The 27,187-nt window shown below is 38.3% G+C and overlaps 1 protein-coding gene across 1 annotated transcript in view; it reads right to left on the reverse strand.

Annotated features, from left to right (window-relative positions):
• epha10 (EPH receptor A10) overlaps positions 1–27,187 on the reverse strand; it is a 208,475-nt gene that overhangs the window by 9,664 nt on the left and 171,624 nt on the right. The window contains exons 9-15 of the mRNA XM_030146536.1: positions 18,230–18,285; positions 12,582–12,707; positions 10,557–10,742; positions 4,261–4,322; positions 3,631–3,747; positions 3,114–3,200; positions 1,425–1,577 (exon numbers count right to left, since the gene is read on the reverse strand). Coding sequence (XP_030002396.1) covers positions 1,425–1,577; positions 3,114–3,200; positions 3,631–3,747; positions 4,261–4,322; positions 10,557–10,742; positions 12,582–12,707; positions 18,230–18,285 — 787 coding nt within the window. The remainder of the gene's footprint in view (positions 1–1,424; positions 1,578–3,113; positions 3,201–3,630; positions 3,748–4,260; positions 4,323–10,556; positions 10,743–12,581; positions 12,708–18,229; positions 18,286–27,187) is intronic.

Consider the following 27,187-nt stretch of genomic DNA (forward strand, 5'->3'; position numbering starts at 1 on the left):
AGACACTATAAAATGAAATAAAAACAGTATGAATTTTGTTTTTTGTTTAATCCATCTTTACTACTGACAGACTCTAAACTGCTCTTGTTATACTGGATCATGTCTCTGATCTGTTGCCAATTAACCTCAACTATTAGTTACAAAATGTTCCTCCAGTTGTTTATTTTTAGTACCAATTACTATTCCAGTGTTTTCTTGTCCTCATCCCAACTTTTTGAAGATTTATTGCTGCGATCAATCTCAAATTCCTTTTATTTATTTATTTTTTTTAAAGAAAATCGTACATTTTCAGTTTAAACATTTATTTATTCTGTGTTCTATTCATTCATCCATTTGTTCCAAGCTATTCTATGTTTTATACTGAATAAAATATGAGCTGATTTTCACATCATTGCTTTCTGTTTATATTTAGATATTACATAGTGTCCCGTTAGTTTTGGAATTGAGGAAAGTTGTGATAATTTGAGGAAAAGCAGGGAAACAACCCCTGAAAAAAATGTGACTGTCAGAAATGTAACCAAAGATAAAAGTCAGAGTAACAAATACCAAAATTAATAAATTAAATTCATCAATACCTCTGGAAGTGAATCTCAAACTAGCCATAAAAGTCTAAACAATTAAGCTATCACCTTCCTTTAAAGTCAGTAATTCCAGTTGAGTAGCCTAATATTAGCCATCGGTTGCTAATTTAGCAAAGCTCTGTCAATATCTGTAAAACATCTTCCAAGTGCTGATTAAACTGACTGAACGCATAATGACTCACCTGCTCTGATGCATAACAATAGCCACAAACAACAACGTGTTCCTCTTTGTTTTTGAGGTAGATTTGCATCATACTTTCAGCTGCATTTCAGAGGACAGACTTTCATCAAAAAGAATGAAAACAAACTTTTTTTTTTGAAGGACAGATCGGAGTGACGACAAAAAAACAGAGCACCCACCCACTCTGACTTGGAAATAATAGGTTGCTCCTGAGACAAGCGGTAGGATCCTATTGACTGGACAATCTCTTCAACCCTCAAATAGCAAGTGCTTTACATTTCCTGAAAGAGGCTGAATTTTCCAGAAGGATTTTCAACGCTTTTAAGAGCGCGATGGCATTGGGGGACAGGCGGAGGCCACTAGAAGGGGGTCAATGTGTCCTTAAAAGAAAACAGGATTGGTCATGGAGCTGATGCAGACTTAAAGAGACGACTTAGGCCCCGCAGAAGCTTTCAGAGGTACTGTGGCTTCTTGGCTTTCTTTAAATAAGATCCAAGCTGGCTATGGATACAGGGTTCATTGACAAAGAGAATCAGATGGAGGAGGAAGAGAGAGAGGAAACGGGAAAGTACAGATATTTTTTAAAAAGTGGAGGGAGGAATAGAACTGGAGAGATTAACGGCACTCCCTATCTTTCTTTTCTTTCGCACACACACACTTACATCTTGGTTGCCCATATCCCAGTAGGGTCTTTCTCCATAGGACATGACCTCCCACATGACAATGCCAAAGCTCCAGACATCTGAGGCTGAGGAGAAGCGGTGGTACTGGATGGCCTCCGGAGCAGACCATAACACCACACTCTTCCCTCCGTGCTGAAAAGAACCAGAAAAAAAAAAAGAAGTCAGCAAGCAAAAGGGTATGGAGAGTTCACCAAAGTAAAGCTTTATCATTCTCTTTGAAGAAATCTGAGCATAATTTTTGGAGATCAAAGTGATCTTTAAAAACTTGAATTCACCTTTACTGGAACAAAATAATATCATAGCAAAGAGAGAACTGCTTTTACTCATAATTTTTGGGATTAATTGTATAACCTCAACTAGACTGGACATGATGTGTTAATACTCATTTGGTCTTATACTCATTAAAAAATACCCTCTACATGTGTGAACAATCTTGCCATGCTGTGGGGCATTAATGAGGAAAGTAGAACAGAATACAGAACGCAAATATCAGAATAAAGTTTAACCCGAGCAAAATCAGGCTGCGACTTTGCAACGAACTTTTACATATCCTCTACTACATACTGAGATACATAGAGATGTCTACGACTGCATGATCCACTCTACAACAACAGTCTCCTGTTTCCTTTTGCAAAATAAAAGTGAAAGTGAATCAGCCCCGATGTGGTGTGTTCTGTTGATAAAACCCCCCTCACTAGTGATGTGAAGATCAGCGAATTACCCACGAACCCTGGGTATCAGGTTGGGGCAGGGGGGATGTACCTCCCATACTATTATACAACGGACCTCAATCTGAGGGTCTTTCCAAGGGATCGCTGACGCACCCTCTCAGGTTTGTTGTTCCAAACGCCCCGTGACAATGTTGCCTGTGCACCCCCAATGAGCCCCCCCCCCCCCCCCCCCCCCCCGCACAGTGAGTGAGCAAAGTGAGTCTTTCTACAGTTCCTGCAAGAATATCAGCTTTGTGTTCAACTAAACAGGCCTGGGTATCACACTGAGTAAACTGAGACTTGATTTGCATTATATTTCAATAAATATGTTTTGTGACATTTTTGTTTAGTGGTGTGCCTTGTGATTTTTTTTTAATGTGAAATATGTGCCATTGCTCAATAAGGTTGGGAAACACTGCTCTACTGCCTCAACTATTGGAACATGTATTTATATTTATTGTTTAGTGTATGTAGGTTAGTGAGTTTATTGTATTATTTACACTTCCCTTGTTTATTACAGGTGTTGAAAATTCTTGATTCAAAAGATGTATTGCACTGAACACATCTTAAGCTAATCGAATCATGAAGCCAATAAATATTCACACTTATATTAATGCACAGCACAAGGAGTTATGCTTTCTTGTCATATTTACATACCAAGGTGTGAAAACATGGAGGTCTTTATATTAAAGGGAAATGAGATGTATCTGATGACTTGTATTCAATGAGAATGAAGAAGAAAAAGTACTTTGCAGTAATAGAAAACAGGAGATCCAAGACATGTAAATCAGAATCAACGTGCATTTGATTTGCTGACATCGATTTATGTCCTCGCACTGTGTCTGTTGTCAGTTGTTGTGTTTAATGTTAATATTTGCATGAAACATATGAAAACCCAGTTGTGTGTGAAACCTACACGGCATAAACCCAATTTCTGATTGTGCGGGTTGTTTCTCACCAGCGTAGTGTAGATGGCCTCTATCTTGTCCTCCTGAAGAGGTCTGAAGCCTGACACCTTGCAGCCCAAGTTGGAATTAACCAACACCTGAGATTGGAAAAACAAACTGATTAGCATGAGTAACATTTGCACAGGAAACAATCTCCGTATGAGGGCTCACTACCCTGGTTGGCAAAGCTCTCATCGCACCAGGGACAACTGATTGTGTACGAGAACAAGTGCTCCTGTTCTTCATTTTCTGTAATGTGACCAGTGCATTTGCCGTTTGACAGACAGGCGTCTTTGGGAAAACAACAGAGCGAAACCTAGATGTGACAAAATGATTGCGACAGTATTGTCTCGCCGTTTTCAGCTTCACGTATTTCTCAAATAAAATCTTACTGGCAAGATATTGTCAACGATGTTTGGGAGACAAGGACAAACTGTATTCCATTACCCTCCAACAAAAAAACTTGCTACAGCTGAAACATACACCACCTTACACACTCTCCATCATCTCCTCCACCTGCTCCCTTACCTTGTGTGCGGCCAGCCGTTTATGGACAAAGCCCATTTCAGTGAGGTACTTCATCCCTGATGCAACCCCGGTCAGCATATCCATCAGCTGCATCATACTCAGCTGGCCTTCATGTTTCTGAGGTTATATTGGGTGAAAGAAGAAGACCAGAGGATCATTTAGCAGAGGAAAAAAAACCAGGAGAAAATACCATGTGTATAGAATGTAGGGATCCAAATAAGGCAACACATCTGTTACTACAGTATAATGTTACGCTCACTGAGCTGAATCTCTTTATTTGGGGAATAAAAACAAACAGGCCATTAATTTATATCATTATAAACCACGGCGCGGTGGTTCAGAGAGCAGAGGGGCACAATAACAGTTTACAGAGGCTTACAGCATCTTTGAGTAGAAACACTCCATTTGTGCAGTTAATTATGTACATTTTCCTTATTACGGTAATAAGCACAAGAGAAGCTGCCTCAGGAAAGTACCGTAATTGTGGTGCATTTTGGATTAATGCTATCTTTATGGCAGAACTCACAACAGGAAAGATGATAACATCAGGCTTTTTGTTGTTAGATAACGAAAAACTGCACCATACAATTAAGACGCATGCATACACAAGCGCGTTTTACACAAACTCACCCTAAGGAAAGAATCTAAAGATCCGTTGGACATGCTCTCCACAATGATCATCATGGTATTACCTGAACAAAAACAGACAGTAGAGTAAATGAACACATGAAATTGAAATAAAATGGAGAGAAGAAAGTAAAGGCAGTTAATAGAGACAGAGACGCAGGGGGAGGGAGGGCAAGAATAGAGTGAGTCTAGTCCACTTGGCAGCGCGGCAGGCTTTGTGCAAAGCCATTCTTCACCCAGTGAACTGTGGTGAAGTCAGGAGAACCTGTGTGCTGCCCTGGCTGTCTCAGCAAGTTTAACGACCCTCAAACATTCACTCCCACACACTTACACACATCAAATGTGTGTATGTCTGTACACACAGGCCTGCAGGTAGTGCATGTCCATAGGAACTACACACTTGCACAACAGACACAGACATGCACTAACGCATACACACATATGCAGTGTTTGCTCAGGCACAGATGGCAGGAGTCCAGCAGCGCTGTGAAGTGCACAGGGGAGGAAAATAAGACTGCAGTAGTCGTAGGAGAAAGAAACGAGAAAGTAGAAGTGGATTATGGGAGTCAATAAAGTCATGAGCGCTGGATATGTAACCATCTTATGCTTATATTGGACAGGTTTTCTAGTGTTTGTAAAAAGGTTTAGATAATTGCCAAGGTTTTAATAAATGCCCCCTGAGGTATTTCAAGTTGTTTCTAATGCTTTAATGGATGGCTGTCGATGGCCTCTGATAGTGAAGTGAAGCCTGTAGTGTGTGCTCTGAATATTCATTTCAACACGTTTTAGTCACTGCAGTGTTTTAGGTAGAGTTACCTGACAATGTAATAAATAGTTAGCAAGTCATGGTGAAGTAATAAGCCTTTGTCAGTACTGAAGCTTTTTAGAAACCAAACAACACAAAAGAACCTGTTATGGTGTTTATTCTAATTGTTTTTATCGTGGCCAGATGCATTGTATTTTTGTTCTGCAGTGCATCTCTGATGTAATGTCTGAATGACAATAAAGAAATCTGAATCTAATTTGCAATACATTTATAGACTTTATTTGATCTACACTCATTCATTTCATCATATTAAAGGGGCTATTTGTGGAACTGATAATCCAAACTCTCAGCAGCCAGGAGAGGTTGTGTATCAGAACACACACGACTACCAAAACCATCACTGAATCAACGTTAAGTATCCAGACTGTATCACTCACTTAATAAACTATAAAGTTTATTGTTTCCACATATCCATATTATGGCATCGTCAACTTTTCTTCCTCAAACACAAACTCACAGATGATTATTTTGACAGTTGGTCAAAAAAGCACTGTGTCTTGTTAGCCTCACATGCTGCATCAGCTGATAGTTTACATTATAGCTCTGTTAACTTAGCTCTGTTTTTAGTCAGAAAACAGCTACAGTAAAACCACAAATCCCCTCCGTTCTTTGTACAATTTGTGTCCTCAGTAGCTGAAATAAAGATCTGTTTGGAATTGTCCAAACAAAGTCAGAGCTGTCACAGTTTGGTCTGAACCGTGGATAAATAAACGTCAACTTGGCAAAGATAATAACATCACATAATCACTTTATACCTTCCTAAGCCCCATAAGAAATACTGCAATTTCAGCATCAAACTCCATTCTTTTCTTGTAGAGCTGTGTCCAGTGGTGAAGACAACAGAAGTGCTTCTGGCTTTTATAACTTTGTGACTTCATTTGACTCTAAAACTTGTGTCTTATTGGTTCTCACCCCATCTAATCACTTTGTGATACTTTGGTCAAAGGCCCAATGGCATTAGTTTTCCTCAAATATATTCAGTGCATCTCTCTACAATCCAATACACTAGCTCTTTATTCTTAACACTAATGATAATTACAGGTATTTGTTTTAACATTTGAAAGAAGAAATCCAACATATAGTTCCTCTAAGACACAGGTGTCAAACATGTGTCCCAGGAGCCAAAACCGGCCCGCCAAAGGGTCCAATCTGGCCCCTGGGATGAATTTGTGAAATGCAAAAATTACACTGAAGATATTAATCATTTTAGTTCAGGGACCACAAGCAGACCAATTTAATCTCCAGTGGGTCGGATCAGTAAAATACTATCATAATAACTTATAAATACTCACAATTCCAAATTTTTCCCTTTGTAAATGTAAACATTTTCATGTCATTTTCCTGTATTTACACTAAAACAAACTAACTTTTCACAAAAACACAAATAACCTCACCAAATATGAACATTTTGAAATGTCTGAAGTGGAATTTTAACAATATTCCGCCTGTTATTAGATGTTTTGTGTATTTGTAGATCCACTGTGATCTGTATGTTCTAATGTACATGTGTAAATGATAAACTGAGACAGAATATTGTTAAAATTGCACTTAGTTTTCGTATTTATTTATTTATTTTATTTATTTTATTTATTTAACCTTTATTTAACCAGGAAAAGGATCCCATTGAGATTAAGAACCTTTTTTTCAAGGGAGTCCTGGCCAAGAGACAGCATGAAACACAACACATAGTTACAACATACAATTACCTCATACAGTTACAACAAACAATAATTTACAGGACAATTCAACCTATGAAAAACACGTGCAAGTCATTGAGTTCTCCTCCAGCACTTTGAGTTTGGATTTAAAAGCATTCAGGGAGATCAATTCAGAGAGTTTCCAGTCTTTTAGCAACATATTCCATGTGGATGGAGCAGAGTACACAAATGCCTTAAGAAATTAAGAAATTTCCGTTTCTTCATGTTATTCACATTGTTTTAAAGGATCGTTGGTAAATGTAAACATTTTCATTGCATAATTTTACTTTTTTTTTTTTTTTTTTTTACTCTAAAACATCGAGGAAACTTTGGAGTTGTCATTATTTATATGTTATTATGTTATTTTTTTCACTGGTCCGGCCCACTTCAGATCAAATTTGGCTTAATGTGGCCCCTGAACTAAAATGAGTTTGACACCCCTGGTTTAAGACAACACAGACCCATGCCACTCTGCTCTTGCATACTTTGGCTCCACCGATAAGGGATGACTGTATTCTTGGCATAATGACTGCGCGATAATGTGCGATAGTGATCTCAAAAGCACTCTCCCCTGGTGGTAAAATCATATATAGTCGTTGCTTCTTCCAGTAAAACCATAAAGTGCTTTACTGTCTTTTCTCTAATCCTGGAACTGTCAGTCAGGAGGAGCAGAGAATGAGGGGTCATGTAAAAATTGAGGACATAGAAACAGAAAAGGGAGGGGGGAAGCTCATCTCGGTATCAGGACCCATGCCTGTTTTTTAATGTAGCCTCATAATAGTGTTAATAATAGGCATGGGATGGAACAATTGAACAATGGGAGGCGGGTGCGGTTTGCAGGTGTGCTTGGAGAGGTGGGAGGATGAAAGGGGGCTTTGTGCAGATCCGGAAGGAGGGTAAGTGATGTAAAGCAGGTGATTTGTAGTCTAACAGTATGTGGGTGTGTGTAGCTACTGTTTGTGTGCATGGATGTGTGAACTCATGCCAAGTGAGGAGGCAAGCAAGCAGGTGTGTGTGTGTCAGCGAGAGTGAAAAGGAAAGAGAGCATATGGCCTACGTGACTGCTGCGTATGTGTGTGAGATGCTATGAAGATGTGATTTTTTGAGTGTGTGTGTGTGTATGTGTGTGTTTGCACGTGATGGTGGGAGATATTGGAGTGGATCTCATGGCCCCGCTGGGTCTCTAGCACCAATTACTGTACCCTGCACATCTGCTGCCATCCTACTGAGCACAGAGTGTGTTCGGGCACAGCGCCCACACACACACACACACCTACACACACACACACCTACACACACACAAAAACACCACACTGAGCATCACTGCGGCAGTAACAAAAACTTCACAAACTCTTTAAAGCTTCTCCCTTCACCTGCCATTCCCATTAACCTCTACCTCATCTTCTCTGTCTCTCATGTCTCTTTCCTCCATCTCCTCCCTTCAGTTTTTTTTTTCTCTTCCCCTCCTTCCATCCTGTTTTTCACTCTAGGACCTCAATTGCTATCTGTCAGCGGAAAATGGGTCTTGATGTAGCTTGGCTGCTAGCGCACAACATCTATCCCACCACCCAGCTCTCTACTCCACAACCTTTTCTACTTTTCCACCTTCCTGTCCCGCCCTCTTTGGTGGAAACGTTGACCCCCTCCATGTCTGTGATATTGAAGTGGTCAGACCATTCCCGAGCGTTCCCGATGCTTCCTCCTTTTTCTCCTGTCAATCTGTGTTACTTATTATGTGTTCATCCTCTTTCTCCACACTCACCAGACCCTATGGTCTGTGTGATACAGGGGCCATGTTTCCCAAAGTGCTGCAAACCGCTATCCCACAACCATTAAACAAATATGAAATGCATTTCAGTAGCAAAATCTCAGACATTGAAACGGCAAATAATCTGACTTCGTATTTCATGTCACTGTCAGAACCTGTGTATCTCTCTGTCATGGTGAGGAGTTTTAGTTCAGTAATTTTATATTGTTTTCACTGGCAAAAATCAAAATCTTAGCAAGTGTATTTTTTCTCATTTCTAGTCAAAATATCTCATCACACTTAAAATAAGACATAATCACCTAAAGAGTAACTTTTCAGTGAGATAGAAGAACTTATTTTTAGACAGTAGATCTTAAAAAACTTATTTCAATAAATCTCACCAAGATGATTTTCACTTGTTCGACTGGCAGATTTTTTTTTGCTTAATTCAAGATTTTTTTTTGCTTAATTCAAGCAAAAAAAAAAATCTGATAATGGAACAAGTAAAGATTATCTTGGTAAGATTTCTTGAAATAATATCCATTGTCACAAAATAAGTTCTTATATCTCACTGAAAAGTTACTCTTTAGGTGATTATGTCTTATTTTAAGTGTGATGAGATATTTTGACTAGAAATGAGAAAAATACACTTGGTAAGATTTTGATTTTTGCCAGTGTTCAGCCTAGCATAAAGTTAGATTTTGCGCAGTTCCAAACAGATGCACAGACAAAAAAGCTTTTCCTCAATAATTCACTAAAAAAAGTTTGTGTAACTGCAGAAAGTTAAACACTAATTATCAGCCCATTGTAGCCCGGGATCTCTCACTTTTTTTGTTTCCAAGGGTCTTTATTAATCACCTAACACCAAAATGACCTCTGGACAAATAGGACAGGCTTAAAATGAGTTAAAGCAATGAAAAATATTATTGTCTTTCAAATACAGGGGTAAATAAAAAATGCACTGGGGCGTTGCTGTCCGCTACCGAAAGAGCAGGTCACATGCCATTCAGAGGTTCGTCCACAGGTAAGAGTTGGCGGCTCTTCTATGCAGATAAAAACCAGTGCTTAACATGAAGAACTGCAGGTGGTGATTCTTAAAAACCGCATCAGACCCGCCCCAAAATCAGACAGAAGATTATGATTGGCTCAACCTGATTCAATCTGAGTGTAAATCAGCTTCAGTGAGAGCCGTGCCAGACTGTTCTTTCTGGGGAAATGAAATATGTTCTTGCAGATGCATCTGGTTCCCAATTTTGTTCATCTTACTTATTTTAAAATTGGTGCGGCCATGAGGGAGAGTTATGCAGATTTTTTCATCAAAAATATGTGACTGTGGCTGGTCAGTTACAGACCCTGAACTCAAAGTTACAATGATTTATGCCATAAAAATGCAGGACGCCTTTTACAAAAGCTTAATAAATTAAAGATAATAGATATTTTTTATTTATTAAAAAAAAAATAAAACGTATTCAGCATCATTGCAAAGTTTTAAAGTCAAAACAGCCTTATTTACATATCGTCATATCTCATCCTCACAGCATAACATAACAACTGCCTAAGTCATAGTTTTGGCCAAATTGTGATATTTGCATAACTTTACTCTCCTAACACTGCTGCTTCATTTACAATCACTGGCTATGACTTAGCCATGAAATGATGATTTTATCAATAGATTATACAGTCAGTTATACAGTTATACAGTAGTTAGATTATAGTGGGATCTGAGTAGAGGTTTTTAGATTAAAAAACCTAAATTTTAACCATGTTTTTGTTTGTGGGACAGCTGCTTGCACAAATTCATTCATTACTCATCTTCTCATTTCTATCATCTTACCTAATTTTGTTTTACCCCCCCCCCCTTCAATAATGTAGTTGAGGGACTCCCCTTATGAAAGACAGGTGGTCAACTGCCTCAATTCTTCTCTACCAGCACTTTCTCCCCATATATCATCCCCGTTCTTTGTTTCCATTTGTTCCAGTAGCATCCCTTCCCTCATTCCCCCCTCCCTTCCCATCACGTCCTCCTTACCGGTGGTGATGACCCCCTCCAGACGAATGATGTTGGAGTGATCAAACTGCCCAAGGATGCCCGCCTCGCTGAGGAAGGAGCGCCGCTGTTTGTCAGAGCAGCCGGCCCTTAATGTCTTTATGGCCACCGGCAGCTCTCTCTTACTGGGCAGCTTCAGGCAACCTCGGCACACTTCCCCAAAGTCACCTGAAGGGGGAGCCAGACAAACAGAGGTCATGATCCCTATTGATCGAGGGCAGGCAGATCAAAAGCAAAATGAGAAGGAATGAATTGGGGGGGTGGGGTGGGGGGGGGGGTTGGATCGAGGGGAAATGTTGGAGAAGAATCAGATGAAGTACTACAAACAAATTGGGGAGAAGGAAAGATGACGCAAATGCACAGACACCAGTGAGAAAGAAACATGAAATACAAAAGGATCAAAGAGAGATCAAAGATGGGTTAGGGTGGAGGTGAAACAGTGGAACATGAAGTAAAGCAGGGGCACATAACAGCCAGAACAGGGCAGCTCGGTTTTGGCACAGATCTGTAAGTTGCCAGACTGATTGAACTGGTTTCTCCAATTTGTCTCAAGGCACGTTGAGGAATAGTAGAAAGCGCAAAAGGGCTTAGAGTTGCCTCAGTATTACTGCAATAGTAGAAAGCCCCCACTGTTATCTGCCTATAAGCATGCTGCTGTTTTGAAGAAACTGTCAAAAGGTTAAAACTTCTGTTGCTTTCTACTGTTTCTAATGTACATTATTTATGTAGAACTATAGAAAATAATTTTTCTACCAATTTTTTTTTTTTTTTTTTTTGATTTATCTTTATTTTTGATTTTGCACTTCTCTTGCTCTTGTGTGCTTTTGTACTTTGCTGCTATAAATCTGGAATTTCCCTTTGTAGGACTAATAAAGGCATATCTTATCTGATGTTGAAGTTATCATTGTTAATAACAGAGACCAGGGGTGAAAAAAATATTAACTGTGATTGAAACAGAGTTACTAACAGAAACATAATGTATTATATGTTTGCAAACTATCTTTAAAAATAACAAAAATATATATTTAAAAAAAAATGTCCTGAGGGGTCCCTAAGGGTTAAATAAATTGAACTAAGCCCCTCTATTTTGGATTGCAGTGAAATCTATCATAGTTTTTTTTATTTTTTTTTTTAGCTCAGTTCAGTTTTTTATTGAGGTGTTATAACTCACCAGCTTAAATGCCTTTTCAAAAATAAAACTTGAACTAAACCTGCAGTCTTTAAAAACTAAGGCTAAACTGAAATTGAAATAAAAAAGTTAAAACAAAATAAAAATGACTACTATTAGTTGGCCATATGGCTTTGAAAGCTGTGAAAAAGACTTGACATTCAACATTTGTCATCATTGTGCTTATATAGTCACCATAGTTTTCTTGTATGCAAATGAGTCTAGCAAAACACAAGTACATTTTCTTATAAATCTATTAAAGAAATGAACTGTATTTAAGCCTAAAGGACCTAAACAACCACCAGTGACCAAAAGCATCTACTGATCTAAAATATTTAGTCACATTTAATAACTTTTGAGCCACTGATCCTATCAATGCATCTGAATAATTCTTGACAGTAACATCAGATTTAACTCATTTGGACATTCAGATGCTCTGTAGTGAATGTGGTAACTGTCATGTTCCTCTACATAAAACCCAAGACAGTGGTTGTAGACATTACATGCGGTTTTTACATCCAGTTAATGATATATTTTGTTGAAAAAGTCACTTTTGCCTCTTAAATAATAATAACCTTTGAATTTACTGATAAATTACTTAATAAAAGTTAGATGTGGAGAAAAATTAATGTGCACAGCATCACAAAAATACTTTTAGGTCTTTGAAGGTTAAATAAATGTTTCCAAATAAGCAAAACAAAACAACTATTTTCTCAACAAGTAACACATAATATTCCAAACAGAATTTCCAAAGGTCATATGAAGACCGATTACCTTGGATTTGTACAGAAATCACAGGTGGTCTAATTATGTCCAAAACTACACATGTAATCATGTACCTGTGTGCACAATTCTTTCTATTTTGATGCTGGAGTTGTCCAGTTCCTTAGCAAAGGCGTGCACGGCCTGCAGCAGATCCTCGCAGGTCTCAGGGTCAATGTAAGTCCTCCGTGTTGGGATCTTAACTGTGACAGAAGAAACACACACAAACATGCAATTTTAGATGCACTGTACTGCAACTGGAGGCTTTCAAAAGGTAATAATTAGGCAAAACAACTGACGATCAATATGCGGATACAGAAAATGCAGAACAGCGCTCAGATTCTGATACTATTAAACTGGTAAATACAGCTCGATAACCACCTATTTTGCTCATGTAAAAAGACGTCTGTGACCCCGCCAGTACCCCTTTCTCAACACAAAGCAAAGCGTTTTTCATGCCTGCATCGCATTGTGCTGTATCGGAGCTCCGCTGAGTGGAGAAATTGGTATCCCTGCCTCCTCAACAAAGAATTCCTCTCTGTGTGATTGCTGCATATTAGACCCAAGTGTTGTGCCCAGGAAGAAGCCCTCGCTCTTTGATCTGCAGAGACTCCAATCAATACATGTGGGTTTACATTGATAGTTTTCTTTGCAACGTCCCCTAAAACTGTAGAAGCTGCTGTAAATATCAAAAATTGACATTCCACTGTCTGTTCAGCTGTGTATATTAAAAATAAACAGCAAACATGACCAAAAATGCACAGTGCATCGCAAATAGCTGTTTATCAAATGTGTCAAAATGCTTTTAGCAGATGCTGTTTTTTTTGTTGGTTTTTAATTAAAACCTACCAATTACAAAACCCTTCTGCTTATGCATTCATAACCCATCCCATTATTTATTTTTTGTTTGCTTTGACCTTGCAAACTCCTGAGGCTGAGAGAAAAAAAGCCAAGATCAAAAGCTTCAAGTGTTGAAATCTGACTTCGGGTTTCCTCCACAAGGCTTTCGTCAGATCTCAGGGCTCTTCCACCAGGCTTTTTGTCTTTCTGTGGGTTTCAAAATGTTATCTCACTAACACACATACGCACAAACATGCAAAATAAGAGATACACATAAGCACTATATAGTCATCAGTCAGGAACGGGGACAGGACATAATAGACAGTAAAATGCTGAGACAGAGAAACCTTAAAGTGCTGCAGTACTTGTAGTTGGATTACTGCTTTGCTGTTAGATTTCAGAGTTGTACTTGTACAAACTGAGTGTTCCCAAATATGACAGCACATGTGACATTTGATAAATAGCCCGGGAAGTGTAAAATGATGGATTATGGGTTCCAAAAACAACAACAAGACCAGAAAGATCCAAAAAGACAGTTTTAAAAATATCGCAGTATCAATCTGGAGTCAAATACCTAAATAGATAAATGCTGTTATGGTGTCCTGCCCAGTCAACGAAAGACATGAGGACGGCTGATGATTATTTTCTCTTGTTAAATGGAAACACCGTCGCATTCACTCTTGTGCTACGCATTTAAAAAGAAACTCAAAATATCTATTCACATCAACCTTTAACCAATTTTTAGCTTCTTAGATGTGTATTATGCATAGATACAGTACTGTGCAAAAGTCTTGGGCTGATATCAGGTTTGTTGGTTTAGTAAAGTTCTAATGACCACACATATACATTTCTCAGTCTCTGTATTAAGATACAAACTGGATGTATGAAGTATGCAGTAAAAAAAAAAACTTTCTTCCATAAACCAATGCGGTAGTCTTTAATTTGACCTCCCTTTGTACTTAACGCGTCCTTAACCTTTTTCTTCAGACAATATGAGCTTTAGTGCATTAATTTACTGATGTTTTATACCAGATTTCATTCAACACGTCAGATTTTTACCCCACCCCTCAAAGGGGAGGCAAGGGCTATTGTTTTTGGTTCGGTTTGTTGGTTTGTTTCTTTGTTAACACTCTAGCAGCAAAACTATTGATTGAATTCATACCAGATTGGGTTTATAGATTGCCAGTGACCCAGAATAGATCAGATTACATTTTGGGAGAAGTTTTGTATGAATTTTTTAAACTTTTTTTTACCTATTCATTTATAATACGCAAAATTTCAAATGTCTGTAGCAGTAAAATTATTGGTTGAATTCATTCTAAATTAGGTTTATAGATTGCCAGTGACACATATTAGATGTAGTTACATTTTGGGAAAAGTAGGTCAAAGTTTCAATTTTTTAATGAAAAATTTTTTAAATCTTTTTTTCCCCCATTTACTTATAAAGGGGCGAAATTTCAAATGTCTGTAGCAGCAAAACTATTGGTTGAATTTATACCAAACTGGGTTTATACATTGCCAGTGGCCCAGAATAGATGCCATTTCATTTTGGGAACAGTTGGTCAAAATTAAAATTTTTTATAAATCTTTTTTTTCCCTTATTTACTTATAACGGGTGAAATTTCACATGTCTGTAGCAGCAAAACTACTGGTTGAATTCATACCAAATTACGTTTATAGATTGCCAGTGACACATATTAGATGTGGTTACATTTTGGGAAAAGTAGGTCAAAGTTAAAATTTTTTATGATTTTTTAAAATCTTCTTTCTTCCCCCATTTACTTTTAATGGCTGAAATTTCAAATGTCTATAAAAACATAAATTTTTAGTAGTTGTAGCAGTTGTAATTTTATTCGTCCATTTAACAGAGCATGATATATCCATACATACAGTCTGGATTTCTATATTAAACATGGGCGAAAAGGCGTAGGCTGAAGCAACATCTTATTTATGCCTGCCCTATTTACAAAAAGGAAAGTTGCAGAAACAAAACAAGATAACAATTACTCCAAACTTGGCATATATATAGAGGCAATTGATATGCTGACATCACCACACCCATAGACCTGATGACATCAGCTGGATTGATGCCAAAATAAGATACAATACGTGCAAGGGGTGGGGTTTGTTGTGCCCGGTACCACTTGTTTTGTTCTGCTTCTTGTCATGGGGTCAGAAGTCACACTGAATAAATAGAGACTTTAACCTTTACAACCCATTTAGTTCAGTTTTGTGTGTATCTTTTAAGGATATGCACATATTTTCTGTATTTTCTTGTGTCTGAAGAAAAGAGTATGAGAAATAAATATGTATGATTTCAACCCTTCAAAAACAACAAAGCTAAAGGTGGCCTAAGGCTTTTGCACAGCCCTGTATGTGTGCATATTTCATTTTTGTTGCACCTTACCCCACTCTTTCAGAGTTTTAAGTACATAGTGCATTTATTTTTTCAGATTTAATGTCGGAATCTCAATTTCCATATTTTAACTGCTAATTTGGATATTTCATTGCATTACGTAGAGCCCTTTGGGAAATGTTTAATTATGTTCTTTTGTAAACTGAACTCCACAAAAGTACCATTGTGAAGCTAATGAAAGAAAAATAAATTTCAGCCAACATTAATACATGATATTGACCCCAACTGTTTAACCGTAGACAGCAAAATAAACTCCCTCAATTTCCAGTGAGCCTCTTGGTGTTCTTTGTTAACTGCCTGTTGTATTTACCGGACTCTAACGACTAGCAAATAAACTACCCAGCCAATAGCCATTTACCAGTGGTATATGCCTTTAAATTTGTTAACCTTTGACCCTTGTTGCTTCATGTTATGGTTAATCTTCCTGGAAAAGGTCTGGTAGTTTTCCCAAAAGCCGGACTGAAGCGCTGAAATGTGATTACAGCTCCAGATCGACCTGAGGGATCCTATAGTGGATGCCTCATAACAGCTTATTGATCCGGCACACACACACACGCACACTTACTTATGCGTACGAACTTGTAGATATGTTTGTGTGTAAAGAAAGACACAACGACTAAGTCCAGTTTTTAATGAAAGCACTTCTATTCAAGGCCAAGTCTGAGTGCACAATCATAGACTTTTCTGCCAAATACCGTTTTCGAAGACCTCAAAATCTGCTGATTTTGCACTTACGCACAAAAGCCAATCTAAACACACAAACATATGAGGTGCACATGCTTCATTAATGTACAGCGGGGGCTGAAAGAGTCTGTAGACGTCCTGCAGTATGACACACAAAGACATGCATCACGCTTCATTGGCTCTGTGGCTGATTAGTTTCGGGGTTAACCGTACCACTGTCATGCGCGATTGAGGGGACACTAACACATATTCACACACGGCTGCACGTGCGTCTCATTTGCAGTGGACCACAGAGTGAGCATACGAAGCCCTCAGATGTTTTACTCGATGCAAAAGAACACAACGCACACACTTTATCAGGCCTTTCTATCTTTAACCATTCATTTCCCCTGATACCTTCTATCTTTGTCCGTCTCTTACATGCAATCAGACTGTGGATGATATCTAAAACTGGTCCATTAATGGAGAAAGCAGATGAGTTTTGAGCCGTCTATCCCCCACCGTGTTTCTAGGTCAGTCCACACATAATGACATAAAACTAATGTCTCCTACGATTAGGCTTTCAGTTTCTGCCAACTCACCTCTCCACACTCTATCCCCATTCCCTCTCACAGCTTCCTTCACTGACCTTCTTTCCCCTCTGTCTTCCTTTACTTCACTTCTCTCACTCACTTATTCACTCTTTTTCTCCCCTCCTTGTCCTTCTGAATTAATATATGGTCATGAAATGTCTGGCAGGTGAACAGATGGGAGGAAATAAAAATTAAAATCAGGCTTGATGATACGCGCTACCTCGCAAACGGACGAGGACAACCTGCAGCACCATCCGTCCAGACTCACAGACCGGAAGTGGAATCAAGAATGTGTGTTGGATAAAAAGAACAAAACCATCTGTATTTGTGTGTCCGTGTTCTACTAAAAAGGTGTTTGTGCTTAAAAAGCAGGCCAAAAATGTGTGTGTATTGCGTGCTTGTCAGCTGTTGGCATGTCTTTGTTTGGCCAGATTTAATTCCCAGCCGCATGGCTTCGGCTCATTATTCATCAGGCATAGTGCTCCAAACCTCTCCAGAGGGCTCGGCATGCTGGGAGATTAAACAACGCAAATGAGCATGCACGCGCACAAACCCACACACACACGCTGAATTTATGAAACAGTACACACACAAAAGAAAACGACCACATTAGCTAAGCATTGGCTGGCACACACATATGCAAGAACACAAGAAATATGTCATACTACTTCCATTCTGTCACTGTCAAACATTAGCCTATTGAGAGATTTATGAACAGTGTTTTTTTGGTGTTTTAAGATGAATTTACATCCTTGTACAACATCATATACAACAACAACAAAATCATCTAATGCCATTTTTTGGGGGCTTCATTTCTGTTTCCTCTGCTTGCCATATTCCAAAGCCTTTACCCCATCTTCATTCTCCCCTCACCTCCCCTTCCCCCATTTCCAGCTCTTTATCACCCCCTCCCCCCGATTTCAATCTCTCCCCATCAAACTCCGCCGCACACACCACCTAATGGAGTGTGTCAGTATGCCCAGAGTTGGCTAAGCATGCACTCAGAATTAAGAATTAATGCCCTGGTGCTAGTTAATGCCTCAAAAGCCCACTGTAATGCACATGCATGTGTATTCTCATGCATTCCATGACAAAGATTAGAGGAGACAAAGCATTTTATTGGCAGAGTTTCAGCACAAACAGAAAATAGAAAACATACATACACACACACCTGAATGTACAATATGATAGAATGATCACTGCTGTCACTTACACTGGAAGTAAAGTTCCTCATCTCCCTCTTGAGAAGCTTTACTGTAGCCGCATTGTCTGAAAAAAGAAACAAAGAGATGCATCAGACAGTGTTTTGTCCCAACTGGCAGACACAAACAAATACACGAACTCTCACACACCGTTTATCTTGCAATGTACAGCAATAGGTTATATATATGGAATGTCCCGTAACTGTGAGATGAAAGTGGAGACAAAGTATTAATAGTGGAGACGAGAAAGATACAGAAGGTCCCCTAATGTGACAGCACTGTTGAGCGATAGAAAATATGTGAGGCTGAGTAAGTGGAACCCCTGTCTTATGTGACTGAGCCAGTCACAGACACACAGCATTATGACTAAAAAGGGTGCGCTGTAGTCGGTTCTCCGTGGTGGAGTTGATATGAAAAAGGTGCGCACGGTAGATTTAAAAGTGAACTTCATACGCATGTGCAAACCTATGTACACACAAAAGTAAGCACACACTGTTATCTCTTAGCCTTTGCCACCGTGGGGGGTCTAAAGAGGAGAGAGCGCTCTATGATCTGACTGCTGATGGCTTTTCGGCTTAGAGGAAAAGTCAAACTTGGCTCTTTACGCTCATGTGAATACACACACAGACGCACTGTAAATGACAGATTAACAAGTGATGAAGAGACATTTCGGCCAGTCGGTACCATGCCTTCTTGGATTAGAGACAGGAACAGAAAACAAGATGGATATGACTAAGGAAGTGAAGTACTGCAGGTTTGAGCCTAAAATGTTCTTGAGTTCCAACAGGGCGCCAATAAAATGTCTTCTATGTAACGCCAAGACATACAGTACTGTCCAAAAGTCCTAGGCCACCTTGAGCTTTGTTGTTTTTGCAGGGTTGAGATGAGCATACAGATTTATTTCTCATTCTCTTTTCTTCAGATACAACAGGAAAATACAGGAATTATTGAGCTCAGGTTTAAAATATGCAAAACTTCACAAAAAAGTGTGAAAATGGATTGTGAAGGTAAAGTCAGTATTTAGTGTGACCCCCTGACCCCATGACAAGAAGCAGCACAAACAGTTAGAAACATCTGACGTGTTAAATGAAACCTGGTATAAAACATCAGAAAATTAGTGCAATAAATCTCATGTTGTCTGAACAAAAGAGTTAAAGACATGTGCAAAGGGAGGTCACACTAAATACTACCACTGGGTTTTACAAAAGCTGTTTTTTTCCCTGAAATCTTTATTTATAATGAACGTACTTCTCATAATATCCAGATTGGATCTTAATACAGAGACTTAGAAATGTATATGTGGTCATTAGACCTTTACTAAACTAACAAAGCTAATGTTTTAGGACTTTTGCACAGTACTGTATATATCACAAGGTCAGGGAAACTGTTTTTCCTTCAGCTTGGATTAACGCATAAAGACCCAGTGCTACTTTTGTGACACTTCCCAAATTAATTTTTCTCCATCTGTAACCTTTCTTAAGTGATTTTTCACCATTTATTATATTATCCTCTGCATGTTGCATTTTTTAGTGAAAATCATGTATTTTCCTATATTTGATTTCTTGATGTTCACAAAAGCTCAGTTTAAAGTTGAGGTTTATTATATGAAAAACAGAGAAAACTAATGAAAAAGTGACTTTTTCAGCAAAGATATCAACAACTGAATGTAAAAAACAAGTGTGTCAATCAACTGAGTATCCAAATGGGTCATATCTGATGACGATGTAAAGATGACAACACCAATTATTTCAACATATTAGTACGTTTAGTGGCTCAGAAGTTATTAAACATTTTTGATCAGACGATTTTGGTCGCCAATGATGTTTGGGTCTTTATGGGTTAAAGAAATATTTTTACATATGTTCATATCTGCAAGTACCATATAAACGAATATACACAAGGTTATTGTGGGACGTTACCATGTTTTCAGGGATAACAAACAAAAAAAAAAGTCAATCTTGCTAAGAAAATTTGATCGCACTACAGGAAGACCAATGACATTAAGTATTATTTATGCTAGTAAAAGCATGTATCCATAGACCTGTGTGCATTTGAGCACATTAAGCATGTTTTAGTGAAATATAATATGTGCTCAGGGATCCGTGCATTAATGTGGGTGTCAGAACACATCAGTACTTCACACAGAAACAGTGCACAGCTGAGAGGGAGTACACATAGCGTCACAGACTCACCTTGTGGCTTTTAAGCATGCATGTGTGTGTGCAGCTGTGTGTGCTAGCCTCTTTATGTGTTTGCACATGTGAATATTTATCAGTTTTCGTGCTGTGGTATGTGCAAGCGTGTACGTGCCAACACTTGTATGAGAGCGCTCAGAGGATTGTGTTTTTTTTTTTTTGTTTTTTTTTTACTGTTTTTTTTTTTTTTTTTTGCATGTGCTTGTCCCTGTGTGTGTTTGAGCAAGGGGATGTGATTGAGGGTGAGGCTGACACATCCCTCAGCCTGTGTAGCAGCAGGGTCTGAGACAAGGTCAGGACCCTGTCTGTCAAAACACACCAGCAGACACATGCAGCACAGATCCTTAGGGCAGGAGATACCAGACAGGGGAGAAGAGACAAGAATGAATAGATAAGGGAGCACAGCAGAAAAGGAGCGATGGGGGAAAATGGGAGGGAGATGAGGACGGAAGGGACGACGGTAACAAGAGGAACAAGATGTAAGAGACCCAAGAGGAGAGTAAAGGTAATTAAACATTGCAACAACAGAAAATCAAAGCAAGCGATAAATAATTGGGGAAAATAGGTAGTGGGTTGGCATATGTGAGAGGGTTAGAGGAAAGAATGACAAGACGATCAAATAATAGAGAGGGCAAAGGATATTCAGAGAAAAAAAGGGAAGAAAGAAGGACAGAAAGCAAGCAAGCAAGAAAGAAAGAAAGGATGGAAGGTAGTGAATACTGCTAGGCACGAATAACAGATTAGGTTAACAAGGCACGGCAGGAGAATGTAGTAAGGAAATAGCAAGTGGCACATGAGCAAAACGGGCAAGCAGGAATATAGGAATAACAGATTTGAGGGGCAAGTCAAGTGGTATGAAGTAAGTGAAGGGACAAAGAAGCAACTAAGACATGGAGAAGAGGGGAGTAAAAAGAATAATTGGCAGGGCTGCACAGAGGCAAAGTCCCATGACTCGAATCCTCTCCCATCACTCCTTTTGAAATGTCACAGATGTGACAAAAATGAAATAGCAGATGCAAAGTAGTTCCTTTTGGAGGGTGGCCTCTTTCTGGGTCTGAATTTAACAGTCACAGTCTCCATCACATTATGAAGTTCATTCAGTCTTGTGGAAGTGTGTAGTATATTAATGGAACTGAGCCAAGCTGCTTGACAAGAAGGGGAAAAGGGATAAATGTTACTTTTTTCAATATTTTTTTTTTCCTACTGTGGGGAACTACAGGAAATAAATGGGATACGTGAAATGGTTGGACAGCTGAAGTGAAAAAAGGAGGAGGAAATGTTGTGGAAGAGGGAAGTGCAGACATGCCAGTGTACCTGGGCATCAGCTGTGTGAAGGGAGGAAGAGGAGAAAGAAGAGGAGGAGGAGGAAGAGTGGAGAAGGAGGTCGAGAGCAGCACCACGCTAGCAGGAGTTACATTGGAGGAGCTCGAGCAGACGCTGCTGGGGAAGAGACAAAGGAGGCGGAGTGCTAATGTCAATTCTGATCCTCTCCTTTTCTTTTACAAGATGCTCAGTCAATGCAGAATTCATGACTTTTCCTTCGTTTAAATTTAAGCGCTGGAGGAAAGCATTTGAGGCCAAAGAACATGAGAAAATGACCAAGTTTGAAAATATATATGTTCTCTGTTCTCAAAATATCACCAGCAGGGATCGAATCTCTTCCAAACTGGGCTCCGATTTATATCTGCCTTTTCCCACACACACTAAAAGTTCTGCACTGATTTTTAAATTTCACACTTCAAAAAGAACCAGATGGCTATAGTGAAGCAGAGTGAAGTGTGTGTACGCCAAAACACTCAATATTTTGGCCAAATTCTGTCTCTGTCTGCACAGCCTCATCAAATGTTGATTTTGGCACCATTTTTAATCTTATTTCTTTGTATTTGTTATTTGCACATGTTTGAAAAAAAAAAACATTTTAATGCGATTATGAATATCTTCTTTGTAAATGCATGCTGTAAAAGGGTATCGTTAAATGTGCAAAACTGGCTGACTTGTAATGCCATGGTGTGGTACTGCTCCTAATGTTTTTGTCTTGTGACAGCTGTAAAAAGACGTTCGTTTAGCTATGTTTATCATCATGAGTGCAGCCAGCTCTCTAGTACTAAAACAGACATACAAAGAAACTTCTGCCATGTAAATTCACCGCCTGCTCTTCCCTCCCCAAACCTCCATTGTCCTCTGAAAGACGGTGCAGGGATGGAACTAATGTGAAAAATAGGCCAGGAAATGCTTCTATCAGCCAAAATATGTGGAATATTTGGGATTTTGTCATCCATTTTAGCCATTAATTAAAATAGCACAGCAGTAGTTTATACAATTCAAACCACGGGTGCATTTGTTTTCTTCTACTGCGGAGTTGCTCCTCTGAAAACCTGAAGTGAGGTGGTATTTGCTGCTGAACAAGTATTTTTCTCCAGGGGCATATAAATCAACAAGCGCTCGCACACAGGCTGGGACATTATCGTTTTAAGATTAAGATTAAAAATCTATGCTGTTGATTCATTTGTCTGTGATCTGAAACCCTAACGGTAGAAGAATACTAAAGGACAAAATGTATAGCAGTTAAACAGACAGCAGAAATGTTGAGAGGAATGTGGAGAATTTGATGTAGATCACACACGTTTTTTGGAAATGAGATCAAATAATTGGGTTTTGGGAAATGGTGTGTGGAGTACTAAAACAAATAATGGGGTATGAGATTCCAATGTGCTGTGATGTACTGTATTTTTGAAACTTATCTGATGGAAATGTAGCGGGAAACGACATATACTTAGTTAAGAGACTTTTAGTGGCTTGCAAAAAAGTTATTACAAGGAACTGGGGAAGGATAGAACCATCAACACAGGACCAGTGGATCGCAATTATTGAAGGAATATATATATACTACAAACAAGAAGTTAAACATATTTTTAATTTTTGGGTTATTTTTTTCAGTTGGGATTTTTGCACAACACTTTTTACTTTTTTGTGTGTGAATTGAATCGAAACTTTTTTTTTTTTTTTAATGACCAGACATAGTTTTATTTACAAAAGGCAAAAATGAAAAAAAAAAAAAAAAAAAAAAAAAAAAAAGAAATTTCCGTAACTTTTTGTTTGTAGTGTACAATGGAAAGGGTGACTCAGACTGCGACTACAGCAAGCTCAAATGGACAAAAAGTGGAACAAATGGACTGTCTACAGAGCTCAGAATGGTGGAAGGACTGAATAATGCAAATATACTGAAATATATGTAATGTACCCAAGCAATGTTTTTTTTTTTTTTGTTTTGTTTTTTTTTTTTGTCAAATATATGTGTAGAAAATTTCAATAAAAACTTAAGTGAAAAAAAAAAAAAGGCCAAAATGTTTCAAAAGTTAGCACGGGCAATGCAGTTTTCAACCAAACATTTTCTAAAGATTTAAAGTTTGCTATTTTAGGTGTAATCCCAGAAAGTTTAGAGGGAAATAACCAAACATACCTCTTGCAAATTTTTCTAACGGCAGCCATTAAATGCATCACTATCAAATGGTTGAAACCTGAACGTCCCACATATAACATTTGGATTGAGAAAGTGAGGGAAATCTATCAGATGGAGCATATTACATATGTACTTAGAATTCAGAGAGAGCTATTTACAAAGAGATGGAGTCCCATGATTAAGCTTTTAATACAATTGTATACAGTACATGTGTGTTTTTTTGTTTGTTGTTGTTATTCATGTTTCATTTGTGATTAATTGTAATCAATATCTACTGCAGATATACTTTTTTTTCATGTGTGCCATATGAGGATGTTTGATTAGATATGTAAATGTATGTAAAATGTCTTGTATATTTGTATAAGCAAAACCAAATAAAAAATAAGTTTTTAAACAAACAAAAAAAGCTAGCACAGGCTTTTTTTTGAGATGGTGATTTTCACATAAAAAATGACAGACATCTATGTATGACGGGGGGGATTTTTAATACCTGGCAGCACTGATCTATACAAGATGCGGGACACATCACTGCTGCGCTTTAGACCCAATCTCTCAGCCTATCCATCACTCCCTCTTCTCATTTTCCCCTTCAAATCCTGCTTTTTGTCACTGTGTCCCCCTGAGTCAATGGCCCTATAAAATGACCCTCTGCTCTGATTCCCGCTTTGTCCTTTCTTCTCAATCTCCTCTTCTTCCCCTGCTCCGGATAACTGGATACAGATACACCACATATAAACACACACTCACAGTCACAGGATGGATACATGCACACTGGTTCAGCCAGTGAAGGGTAAACAATCCCTGAATTGGTCAGTCAAGCCTGGGCTTCCTGGAGAATGTTTGGGCAATGCCCTGGAACTTCAGCCCTATCAAACTCTGTCAGGCACCGATGGACACCAATGTGTGCGTATATGTGTGACCAGTTGGGAAGAGATAGGTTTGTGGAGATGATATATCAAATAGAGCAAAAATATGTAGCATTTCATTTATTTATTTATTTATTACACCATTTGATTTCTGCTTTTTTACTCGTAGTGTTTTTCTTATGGAGAGAATTCCTGCATAATTTTCAATATAATGTGCATCTTGTACTTAAAGACTTGGCAGAGAATGGAAAACACACTGAGCTGCAAGTGGCAAAGCACATCACTGGTTGAATATAGCAGTGAGGTATATCAGGAAGCGGACTGCCAAGCACAGTGTGAAGTACAGTGCAGCATAATGTGAATGTTAGGTAATGGATATTTTGAGAGTCATTTCACTTGACTTCTAACACGCAGAACCAATCTTTATGCTTTGTATTACACAATATATTCTTTGTACTGGAGAACCTATTTAAATTGAGTTCAAACACCCCGGCCACTGCAGAGCAATGTCGACAAATACTGTATGATACTACAAAGACTTTTATAGATTATTTGGAGAGCTTCAATGGTTGCTATAATTGATAAAAAGGTTATAGAGTGTGACAGATACTAGGAGAAGTGTAACATCACTGCTTTGCCAGATAAGATATAATAAAAATAATTTGCCTTGAGTCATAATGTAAGGTTACTGTTAAAAGACTGATATTTTGCTTTTTTAAATGGAATTATGCATTTTAAAACATTTCCCTGTGGTCTCCATAAACTGTAAATGCTATGTTTGGGTCTGAATTCTTCATTAATTCAACTCCACAGGTCCATCTTCAATCCTATTTCTGAGTAATGACACCAGAAAGGTCGTTTTGAGCGATGGCCCTTTAAATGCAAATGAGCCACTTCACACCCCACCCCCTCCAGGTTGTTGGCTGTGCTGCTATGTTCCGTTCAACCAACAGCTGAACATTTTAGGACATATTTTCAGTTTTTACTACATCCGCTGCTGCTGACAAACAATTATGGCGTATTCGGAGAAATGTTTGTCGGAAGTTTTTACCGTATATGTGCAAATGTTGTGATGAAACTAGTTCTAGACATAACAAATTAAGCACAAATTAAAACAGGTTGTTGAAATCCACTCAATTTTTGCAAAAAATGAAAATAAAAATATCTTTGCAGCACCTGCAGGGTTCACATTCAATCTTTTTGAACTATTAGGGTCCAAATACACAAATAAATGTACCAAAGACTTATAAAAGTGGGGTTAGCAAAATATGACCCCTTTAAACGAGCTATATATAGGCAGTGTTTCTACTTTCAAATATTAAAGTAGTAATTAATTACAGAGTTTAGAACAAAGAGTTATTCCATGTTATGCCAAACATGCCATTGTATTGGATTGTAGCGATATGAACTGAATATATTCACACTGATTTATGTGTCCACTAGGGGGAGTAGTGAGTTACTCTGACAGTCTCCCATAATGAGTTAAACTAATGGTATAGGGCCTTCAAGTGAAGTGTCAGAAAGTGATGAAATGAGATGAGAACCACTAAGAAACAACTTTCAGAGTCAACGAAAGTGACAAACGCGATTAAAAGCTAGAAGTAGTGTTGTTGTAGTTTGATGCTGAAATCCCAACGTTTCATCTACATGAGTGATTTTGATGATGAGGCCTGTGAAGGTATAACGTATGTTTGTACAGTTGTGTGGTTTTATTATCCTTGCTAAGTTGACTGTTCGTCGATCCACATTTCAGACTAAATTGTGACAGTTCTGACTTTTTTTTTTTTTTATGATTTCAAAAAGATCATAAGTGCAGATGTTGAAAATGCAAACCATGTTTTCTGTCTTATAAACAGAACTAAGCTAACAGAGCTATGCGGTGAATTATCAGCTGATGCAACACGTGAAGATGATGAAATACAGTGATACTTTGAATATCAAAATAAGTGGCAATGAGTTTTTATTTGAAGAAAAAACCTTGATACCTAATACAGATGTGTGTAAACAATGAACTTTCCATTTTATTCAGTGAGTGATACAGTCTGTGGATGCATAGTGTTACTTTATTGGTGGTTTTGGTAATTTGTGTGTTCTAGTTTCTCAACTTCCCCCTGCTGTTCAACAAAAAAAAAAGTTCAACACCTCTTTCAAAATAGTTAAACTGGCATTTGTTTCCCTAGAGCTGCTAAAAATTCATTATCTTTAAATATAGACTGCTCTGAAGTTTATTTGATTGGCATTAGATGATTCCTATTTCCCCCAAACTCCACTTTCAATAGATGAATGTTTGAACATTAAAGCCTGCACGAACACTATTCTGCAGAGCAAACATCAATGATTTCAGAGAATGAACTCTGAAAAATACTTGTTTTTTGAGGGGACAGGGCTTTAAATATGAAACAGCAGAAAATGAAGTTTTGAACTTAGAGCAACGTGAACAAAACAGGT

Source organism: Sphaeramia orbicularis, chromosome 11, assembly GCF_902148855.1.
Source record: "Sphaeramia orbicularis chromosome 11, fSphaOr1.1, whole genome shotgun sequence".
Classification (NCBI taxonomy): domain Eukaryota; kingdom Metazoa; phylum Chordata; class Actinopteri; order Kurtiformes; family Apogonidae; genus Sphaeramia; species Sphaeramia orbicularis.